The sequence below is a fragment of the Cornus florida genome, unplaced genomic scaffold (genome assembly GCF_030987335.1).
Source record: "Cornus florida cultivar Cherokee Brave unplaced genomic scaffold, ASM3098733v1 CherokeeBrave_3.0.0_Hap2_Chr01, whole genome shotgun sequence".
Classification (NCBI taxonomy): Eukaryota; Viridiplantae; Streptophyta; class Magnoliopsida; order Cornales; family Cornaceae; genus Cornus; species Cornus florida.
The window spans coordinates 51,311,808-51,322,557 of NW_026775571.1; the positions used below are offsets into that span (position 1 = coordinate 51,311,808).

Here is a 10,750-nt window from a genome sequence, read left to right on the forward strand (position 1 = left end):
GTGGGTCTCATCACATAATCTATTCGCACATCACTCAAGCGACATCCTCCAAATTCGAAAGATGTATCATTTTTCTAACCCTAATTGATAGAGCTAAATAAACCACTCGATGTTACATGGCCCATTAGCATCCAAGTGTTTACTTTGCATTGTTAAAAAATCTTTTCATCGAAACTTAATAAAAAATAAAAGATAAAACTATAGACATGTATACTAAAACATTATATCAAATGATTGCCGTCGACGCAAATCTATATACTTTTATATGAAAAATCAAAAATTTATTGTGAATCAATCCTAATATGAAGAAAGAATCAAATATTCATTGATCAAATCATTTACTCCGTAGATCTCTTGAAGAGGTAATTAAAAAAATTAACACAAAATTAATAGTTCGAGTGAGTTTTGTTAAAATTACCTCTAACATTAGGAGTGCATAAAGTAGGACCATGAAGGCAGCAACTGGATTATATAATCTTACAAGTATCATATATATATATAAAAACAAAAACTATCTCATGCTTACAGACTATAGCGAACCTATCTAACATTGGATAAAATATACAACAGCTATTACACAGTGAAAAAAGACAATAAATACTTTTTGGTGTTTTCCCAATAAAATTACCCTATGTTTTTACACGTGGATATGAATTCAAGAGAATTATAATTATAAGCTGGGCAATGTGTACATCTAGAGGTGGAAAAGCTGCAGGCAGATCATCTGAAGGGTTCAATTGGTGCAGATTCTTGGAGAATGGCTGCAGCCTCAAAGCATTCAGCAGCCTCTTTTGTTGATTCACCGAACTCGGTTCTGTAGAGCAGCCCTAGATTGTACCAAGCAGAAGGGTTTGTCCGGTCGAGCCGCAGTGCATCTGTCAAGAAGCTTCTCACAATGGGTATCGACTGGTCACTGAGCTGTCTGAGGACAATGGCAGTGGAAATCAAGCTAGGAACATGATTGGGTTCAACGTCCAATGCGCTCTCGAACGATTTCAGAGCTTCTTTGTGGAGCCCTTTTGCTTGATAGAGTAAACCTGAGAAGATCACCACCCAATTTCAATCTTTGTTTGCCACTCATTTTAGACCATCTCCAATGCAAAATGCCATTTTTGCATGCCAAATCTATATTTTGAGAGAAGCTACAGTGTCAAAATGCTATATTTTAACAATTTTGCTCCAATGGTTCATTTCATTATTTGCCTTATTAAAAATAAATAAATAAAAACATTAAAATATATATATATATATATACAAGCACAACAGACATATATATATATATATATACACACAATAGACATATACATATCACAACACTCATGGGCGGAGCCAGAAATTTGGTTCAGGGGGGGCATCTTAACACCGACAAAATAATTTTTTTTTTCAAACAGGTCGAAAATATAATAGTGTACAGCAGTGCATTAGAATAAGTGAATAAGAGAAAAAAGAAAAAGAAAAAGAAGGTTATTTCACATAAATTATGCATGAGTACAAGAAAAAATAAAATTTTAAGAAGAAAAAGAAATTTTTTAAGAAGAAAATAAAATAAAAAGAAAAAAATATGAGAGAATTTTGAAGGAAAAAATAAGTTGTAATTGTAGAAAGATAATGCAAAAGTTTTTTAAGATGAAAAAAAGAAATTTGAAAAATAAGAAGGAAAATGAATAAAGAATTAAAGACGTTTTTAGAAATCGATAATTTTATGGGGAATAATTTATAAATTTTATGGAAGTGTTTTAAAAATATTTACAAATTATACGCATAAAATAAAATAAAAAATAGAGGGACCATTTTATTAATTTCAGGGGGCATTTTATCAATTTTTACCAACTTATGTATAAAAATAAATAAAACATCTAGTGGGGCAGCATGGCTGGGCATATGCTGCCTCCGCCCCTGACAACACTGACACACACATATATATATATACAAACACAACTGACATATATATATATATATATATATATATATACACAAGCACAACACCAAATTGGCAGCCCATGCGAGAGAGAAGAGAGAAGGAAGCGAGCAATAGCAGATTTGGCAATGGCCATATGTTGTGTTATATTTGGCACAACATTTGGCAAAGTTATATTTTGGCAGCCCATTTGGCATGCCAATGGAGAGCCCATTTTAAATCCACATGCTATATTTTGAAAGTAGCAGCCCAAATAGAAGCCCGTTGGAGTTGCTCTCCCACCAGAGCATATAATTAAACAATATGAAAAAAAAAAAAAAAGGGGGGGGTTACACTATGCCATAAAATGCTTTATAGGATGAATGACTTTTTATTGAACTCTCATCTTCCATTTCTTCAAGCAATTTCACAGTTGATATTTTGTAATTCACAAAAGCAGCAGTTATTAAATGCCGAGAAGAAAGATAGGCCCATTTTAAAAAAATAACACAGATCTTACAGTGTATTCTCAACTGAGATACAAACACAATGGACCAATCTGGTGGTTCATTTCTTAAAATTGGTTTCAATAACAAGCTCTAATTTTAGACCAAAAAAAAAAAAAAAAACGAACCAAGAGCAGTTCAGATGCGTAGCAACATGAATAGAGGTGAACGAAGAATTGCCACGACCACCTTGTACACCACTTCCTAACAGAAAATGTTTCCAAATTTTTTTTTCTCAAATAAAAATAAATTGGGCTGCACAGAAATTCTTTTTCTCCCAATAAAGGATATGAGAAAAATCATCCTAAGATTTATGATAAATTGAGTATAATTAGACTTGAAGGGAACTTTACCCTCAAGTTCCCCAGAAACTATGACCATACGAAGGAAATGGGTAAAAAGAAAAGGCAATACTTTTTTTGACTGGCCAAACTGTGCCGAGTATCCATATGCTTGTACATGTGGCAAGGGATTCTTTAGAAGCACGGAGAATTGCATTACCGTAGCAGTTAGTTAAGAAGTTCATAATGTTAGTCTGTCTTGTATTATTGGTCAAGAGAGTAATAATTTAAATTCAAGAAAACTATACAAAAATAATAAAGGGAATAAATCATAACATACCGGTGGAATGCCACCTAGAAGCAGAATGAGGATTTATAGCCTTGGATTTTGAGAGACATATCTCAGCATCCCGCCACTGTGATAAGCTTGTGTATACATCTGCAAGATCATGCCACGTTTCCATTTCCAATCCTCTGTCCCAATTTCCCCTGCTCTGCAAGAAAAATATGCAAAGAGAATAATGCATTTAACAACTCTTCATCTTTGCCAGCAGTCTTCAATTGAAAGAGTTTACAGTTGTACTTTAGGCTTTCTTTTTCTTTTTCTCTACTTCACCTATTATAACTGCCACAGTTGGGCAGTCGAAGAAGCTCTAAGTAGTGCAACAAAAAATCTCTTCCTAAAATACCAATCTTTGATAATTATGAAGGAAATTATACAAGTGCCCTTGTCCATATGAGAAGAATTGTTGTCTAGACAAATTCGAACGCATATAATAAAGGGCTTCTCCTCATCCCTAGCACTCAATCAACCAGTCACTAGACGACGTAACATGTCTACTATTAAGCACCATACCTTTAATAGCTTCTTCTGAATCCCAAAGCTTTTACTCTGAACTTGAAGGACTGCTAGAAGACGAGTATATGTCTGTATGGCATTCCTTAATTGGCCCTGTGCTATCTGAAGTTTAGCTTTAGTTCGCAGCAAATCTCCTTGATCCCACTTCCCAGTTTCATCTAGAGCAGCATTAATTATATTCTCAGCATCAACATACCGTTTTTGAGCTGATAATAAGCGAGCTAGAAGGATCCACCCTTTAACGCTAGATCCAGCTTCAAGTTTCAATAGCTGCTTTGCATAATAAAGAGCAACATCCAACTTCCTCTGCTCAGCATTCTCTAGACTAAGATGGAATATGACGTTAGGATTTGTTTCTCTCATCATTCTTTTGGCTGTTTCTAGCACCTCAAGTGCTTGAGACTGTCTCAGAATCCTCTGAGAATCAGAAGCAATCGTTCTTGATTCAGCAGAAAGTGAGATACCAAGTAAGCAATTTGCAACACTTGCCATCTGGTCACATCTTCCTTCAAAACTGGAAAGCACTTTGCGAGCATAGGTTATCCCTTCTTCAAAGCAATCAGGCTTCTGCCCACAAATTTTTGAAGCCAGTAATGACTCAAATATGCAGTTGTGGTTCTCTCTATTATTTAACAGGTTCCTCAACAGATTCAAAGCCACCATGTCCTCACCTTCCCCATAGTAACATAATGCTAGCGTGCTATATCTTTCTTTTCTTTCCAGGATCCCAGGAGGCAACTCTTCAACCAGATGGGCAAGTGTCCTTAATTCACCTGCAACAGATAGGGCAAAAGAAAGGTGATCTAAGATTGATGGGTCCCATGCAATTCTTCCAAGAACAGATTTTCTCAGAATAATTAGTAGCAGAAGAATAGCCTCTTCAATATTGTTTCTTGGTACAAAGGAGCCTTCCATCTGGGAACGAAGATTTGGAGAGGCTGCATCACTACCGCTGTAAAGAAGAAAAATTGCAAACTCCTTTTCTAAATTTCTTTGGGTCTCCATATCAAGATTCCAATGATAGAGGAGGGCACGCCTATATGACAAGATTGTTTCTTGGGAAGCACAAGCAAGTTTCCACAGCTCTGGAAGTAACTCAACAGCCTTGTTCAAGGTCTCTTGCAATTTACAATCAGCTCCAAAATTTTCGGGCAAGCCTTCTGGCAATGCAGATTCAACAGTGTCCAGAATTATTTTGCATGATTGAGCAGCTTCTATAAAAACCCATTGAGAGAATGATTAGCCATGCAATTAAATGGTATGTCACTCAAGAATCTAATGTTATTAACATTCCTTTGAGAGAGAGAGAGTTTACAACAACAAATGATAATAAACCCCATAAACTGACTGATCTATACTACCAACATACAGACTTGTTTTATGAATATAACCAAAACCAACTGATTTGTGCTTCCTGATGCATTACAAAAACGGAAATTTCTATCTGATCAACACACAGTGATGAAGGCCTTGGTAGACACATATTTCCGAAAAGAAGGAAAAAATAGATTTCCAATGCGTACAACATCCAACATAAGTACATAACAATGAATATTTAATTTGATTTAGCTCACAATAGTTTCCTTTATAGCATAAATAGATCGTCCTTAATTTAAACAAGCTCATGGCTCAAAATATCCAACAAAATTAAACAATAGGAGGTAAAAGAAGATAAACAAGAAGAAAGCACCTTTGAACCTCCCTAGAGTCTGCAATGATTTTGCTTTGAGAAAAATTGCCTCAAAAAGCAAACTGACTGCATGCATAGACATGGGTGGGGTGGCATCACTTTGTGAATGGCGTCGAGGGAGCTCACATCTTCTACAAATAGAGATTTTCATCTTGGGTGTCACAGCAGCTATGTCAATTCCTTCAAATACACGAAGAGCAGCTTCTATGTTTCCTTTCTGATACTCAAGCCGACCTAATAGAGCTCTCGCTTCCTATAAGTTACAAAGGTCTCTAAGCCTCAAAACCAGGTTGTGCAGATAAATACTGAAACTAAAGCAAACCGGTAAAATTTTAAATTAACGGAATTTAACATGAAATAAACTAGGGAAAAAAAATAACATGAAATATGCAACAATCATCCTATCCATTCTAGTTAGGCATGTATAAAATATTAAGTGCATTACCTAGATTATCTCCCACAAATGCGAGGTGCTAGGAGGGGAAGATTGGAGACAGACCAAACTTTGGCATTAGTTTACACAAAGTGGCTGCTCTAATACTCGAATCTTAAACCTCAAGATTGTCAGCCAAGTTTTTATCATTGCACCAGACAATGACCCATTCTCATCATCATCCTTGCCTTTATCCCAAAAGAATGGAGTCAGACACATGAATTCTTTTCTATTACAAGCCATGTCTTCTATTATATATATTTTTTTTATGATCATCATTTATTACTTCATCCCACATGCCTCTTTGTATCTTACCTTCTATGCAAATAGATCTACCTTTACTTACTGGTGCATCCACGGGTCTATTATATATGATCATACCTCCTAAGTATACTTCTCTTATTTTATCACTAGTGGCACACTCCTACTTTCCCCCACATGTTGATTGTTAATCCTATCTTTTGTAGTCACTCCTATCATCCATCTTAACATTCTCAGTTCAACTATATGAGCACGTTGCTTTTGTTTCTTTTTTAGCGCCCAACATTGAGCTCCATATAATATAGTTGGTCTAATAACCATCATATAAAATTTTCCTTTTTAACTTATTTGGTATTCTTTTATCACATAAAATGCTACTAGTTTGTCTCCATTTTGTCCAATCTGCTCCAATCCTACTTATTACATTGTCATCTATCTCTCCATCTTGTTAAAGCATGGATCCGAAGTATTGAGAATGGTTATTTTCAGTGACCTTTTGGTCTTGACTTGTAGTAGTTATATTGTCGCCTTAATTAAACTTACATGCCATGTATTTTGTTTTAGTCTTGCTAATTTTTAGGCCTTTCGCTTCTAAGGCATTTCTCAATGTTTCTAATTTTATTGCTGAGGCTTACTTAGAAGTATTCAATGGTACAATGTCATTCATGCACCATGGAATGTCTTTCTTGGATATTCTTTGTTATTTCATCTAAAATTACCGTAAATAAATATAGACCTAACACTAATCCTTGGTATAATCCTACTTGTATAAAGAAATCACTAGTCTATCCCTATATAGTATGAACTCTAGTCCTCGTCTCACTGCATATATCTTGACTAAGGTTTATAAGTTCTATAGGGACTTAATTTTTTGTAAAGCCCACCAAATTACATTCATTGGAACTCTGTCCTACGTCTTTTCTAAATCTATGAAAACTATGTGTAGATCCTTTTGTTTACTTCAACACTTCTCTATTAATTGCCTTGTATATCTCCACCAAATTGTCTTACTAAGTAAATGACCCCTATAATTTCCACAATCTTATATATCTCCTTTAGTTTTATAAATTAGTACTATGGTACTCCTCCATTCATTTGGCGTTATTTCTTCTGCAAATATTTTGTTAAATGACTATGTCAACCATTCAAAATTTATACGTCCTAGAATTCTCCATACTTCTATTATATTATCAGGTCATAGTGTCATACTGCTTAATTGGTACCCATCTTCTTGAGTGCTTCCTCTACTTAGTAGCAATTTTGTTTATCATTTTTATGTAAGGTTCGTTACTTAGAAGTTCTTCTCTAGTGTAATCCTCATTTAGTTATTTTTGGAAGTAATTTTTCCATCTTACTAATATGTCATTATCTTTAACTGGTATTGTTTGATCAATACCCTTAATACACCTAACTGATCTATATCTCTAGTCAACCTTGCTCTATTTTTTGCTAACTTGTAAATAGCCTTTTCACCCTCTTTTGTGCCTAATTTCTCATAAAACTCTTTTAATGCATTTTGTTTAGCTTTAGTTACCATATTTTAGCTTCGCTTTTAGATTTTACTGCTTGTTGTATTTCATCACTCCACCACTATATTTCTTTCTTCATAAATTTGTTACCTTTGATTTCTTCCAAAATTGTCTTGGCCGCCATCTTTATACAATTTGTCACATTTGACCAAAGACTATTTATGTTATCATTCCTATGGCATTGATTTTCTAGTACGAATTTTTTCTTTAAATTTTAAAGAGAGAAAAATTTAAATCCATATTCAGATTTCATTCATAAGAAACAAATGCATCATATTCAAATGAATCTATTGGTGAATTTCTCTGACATATTTTATACATGGGTATATAAGCTCAGCTAGGAAGAAGATCAGTCATTAAACAAAAACTAGAAATCCAATGTTAATCTAGATAGTTCTTGTTTTGAAAGAGGTTTGAAGGATGAAGCTAATATTTGCATTATTGTCCATTTCTTCTTACTTCACTTCAACTTCACTAATCTTACACACACGATGCAATCAGTGTCATATTTGATGCAAGACCACAATATTCATGTTGTTTCATACGTCATAAAGCATATCTTGTTTCCACATGGTTATACTGGATGCTAAAAACACCATATACATGTTATATTATATGTCATTATATCTGGGAATCTACTAGCAACCTACTCTCTTTTGCCTTTTTCTTTTTCTTTTTTCTTTTTCTTTTATTTACAGGATTATTATGTAATATTTTGTGACATGCGTATTAAATAACATCCCACTGTTCTATAAATAAAAATTTTCCACAAGTACCTCAATATTACAAAAAATATCATTTATGGTTCGATTTTTGTTGGAAGTAGAAAAAAAAAATTGATAGAAACAATGTGGACCTTATTTAGGTGCTCCATTGAGTTACCAAGATTCAAGAGTGTAAAAGCAGTGGCTTCATTAGCCCTAACCAATCTAGGACATCTCTGTTGTTTTGATCAATGGTCAGGCAGGAAATCGAGTTGTACACCTCTGCTAACCCAGGACAGCTTGGCACTGCAGCTTATGTAGGCACCATGGCCAATTTATCTTTCTTTATTTCTTCAGAGTCGGGATTAGTAGGACTTCAGAATCACTATAATGTTGAGCATTTAGCCATATTATAGGGACTTGGAGAATCCAAGGAAAAGGAAATTCCAGTCACCACGAATGAACTGGTGCAAGAAGCTTGTTGGGTTCCTAGATATCTATATATTTTTATGGAAATAATAGATACAACAGTCTCCATTCAATGAAGATTTTTCTGATTCCTAGAGTGGTGAATGCGGAGGCTTTTTCTCGGTAATATAGTGTTGCAACCACTTACAAATTTTAGATCGTCCACCTCCCACGTTAGCTGCTTAAATGTCTACTTGATAATTTTAAGAAATTGTTTCTTACTTTCTCATCTTCTGTTTATTTATTTATTTTTTCCTTCTGACTTTATAGAAAACCTCCTCTGTTGTAGTATCCATCCTTTCCAAATTCTCTGTAGTAAGTACTCAATACACGAAAAAGAAAAAAGAAAAATAAAGTATAAACAATAAAACACTTATGAAATCCTAAATTTTTAGGTAAACTTTATATGATGTTATAAAAAAGATAGAGCTTTTAATTTCATTTATGCAGTGCTGCAGAGACAATCATTTCAAAACTGATAATTCCACACAGAAGCAGAGCTTTTAGATGGAGGAAGGGGAGAAGAAACTAACCTCATAGTTCAAAAATCCACTCTCACGGAGGGACGACTCAGCTTCTTCTATGTTGCTGGTATCCACCTTCGTATCAGCCTCACCAGCTCGAGATGAATACCCTCCACTGGCTGAATAGTCTCGGGTTGCCAGTGACTCTGATGAAGCAACTAATTCATCAACTACTAATTGCTGCTGCCCTGAGCAAATGCACTTCATCATCTTCCGGAGTCTCCCACTAATGCTGAATTTTTTAATGTTTATCCAGTTTTTAATTCTCATTCTGTCTCATAACACTCGAGATTTCTCTAATAAAAAATCATCCACAAACCATTTAAAAAATCAGAAACCCTCTAAAGAACTGTAACACACTCACTATTTACCAATTCTTATATGATCGATAACATATGCTTCCTAATCCAGAATTCAACAAAGAACAATCAAAATGAGCTTGGCATTGTGACCATCCTCTCCAGAGTTTTTGCCAACTCCATAATATAAAAGTTTGAATTTTCGAACATTTTTTCCCGAATAATAAAACCTCACTTATTAAATTCTGTAATCCAGAATTCAAAATTGAAACTTTCCTCTTAGAATGAAAATCCAATCCCACCTCATATAACCATCAAAATAATGTAATCTGAAACCTTCAAGGCCATAAAAGTACTAAACAAAGTTTCAATTATAAACCCTAAAATTTCTGATTCAAAACAATCCAAATTACCATTTTTTCAAAAAAGTATATATATATTTTTAAAAATAATAATAATAATAAGAAAAGATAACTAAGCAAACCCAGTTCAGAAAACCACCAAATTGAACCAACTACAAACCCAAAACACCATCTTTCCCATTTCAGAAGTAATTGAAAAAATCAGAAAAAAGAACCAAGTACACCAAGGTAATTTCAGCACCAGAAACGGTATAAAACTATAAATCACAAAACCCTACACGAGCTCGGGAGTTATAGTGGAAGTGAATAGACTGAAACCAGTGAATCATCATGGTAAAAGCACAGAAAGTGAAAAAAACAAGAGTGTGTTCAAAAAGTACCTTTTAATGCAGAAAAGCAACGACTGAGCCCACAAGACATCAACACAACCACTACCCATCATCTCTCCGATTCAATCCAAAAGAAAAAAAAAGTTCCTTGATTTTCTGAGGTACCCAAGAATCCAAAGCTACAGGAACTTCTAAATCTCGTTTCGTTTTCTAGGAATATTTCCTTTTGCTTTTGGGTGGGTTTTTTTTTTTAAAAAAAAATTTTCTTCGAAATTTTTTCTTCTTTGGCTTGCTTTGTTTCCGTAGTTGAACTGCTCAAAAAGACAGATTCAAAGTCAGAGGGTTGGTGCATTAAATGTGAAAAGTAACAAATATCTGATACTTTGTTCAAGAGTATAGATTTTGTTGGTAATTCTAATATGGATTTATAAATAATCTTATTATACAGTGGTAGGTAATATGTCATATTGACTTGTTAATTAAACTGGTCAGATTTGAAAAGGAATGTATGTACTGGGACCCACTGTTGAAATTTGTCACTCGCAATTTCTGTCATCAGCCTGTCAAATGAAAATATTTTTAATCTTGTTGTTTCAGGCGTGACTTTT

The 10,750-nt window shown here is 34.3% G+C and overlaps 1 protein-coding gene across 4 annotated transcripts; it reads right to left on the reverse strand.

Moving 5' to 3' along the window:
* Positions 1-442: 442 nt before the first annotated feature.
* Positions 443-10,544, reverse strand: LOC132296700 (protein NPGR2-like). 4 transcript variants are annotated; one of them, XM_059794866.1, is made up of 6 exons: positions 10,194-10,540; positions 9,162-9,340; positions 5,234-5,486; positions 3,541-4,757; positions 3,025-3,178; positions 443-1,037 (listed from the first exon to the last, which is right to left on the reverse strand). In XM_059794866.1, exons 1-6 carry the CDS (start codon positions 10,231-10,233, stop codon positions 721-723), a joined length of 2,160 nt encoding a protein of 719 aa, XP_059650849.1. In that variant the 5' UTR covers positions 10,234-10,540; the 3' UTR covers positions 443-720. The 4 variants fall into 4 exon arrangements, 3 of the variants coding, with proteins under 3 accessions (XP_059650849.1, XP_059650848.1, XP_059650850.1); XM_059794865.1 differs by having other exon boundaries at positions 9,162-9,448; positions 10,194-10,539; XR_009478628.1 differs by having other exon boundaries at positions 994-1,037; positions 3,025-3,173; positions 9,162-9,448; positions 10,194-10,544.
* Positions 10,545-10,750: the final 206 nt, after the last annotated feature.

What these genes read in the sequence shown, in the direction of transcription:
- LOC132296700 (XM_059794865.1), bottom strand. Translation starts at nt 9,422, where the DNA reads ATGAGAATTAAAAACTGGATAAACATTAAAAAATTCAGCATTAGTGGG. An exon ending in GACTCTAGGGAGGTTCAAAG is followed by an intron (nt 4,758 to 5,233) that starts GTGCTTTCTTCT and finishes GGGTTTTTATAG; the next exon opens with AAGCTGCTCAATCATGCAAA. An exon ending in TTCTAGGTGGCATTCCACCG is followed by an intron (nt 1,038 to 3,024) that starts GTATGTTATGAT and finishes TGATCTTCTCAG; the next exon opens with GTTTACTCTATCAAGCAAAA.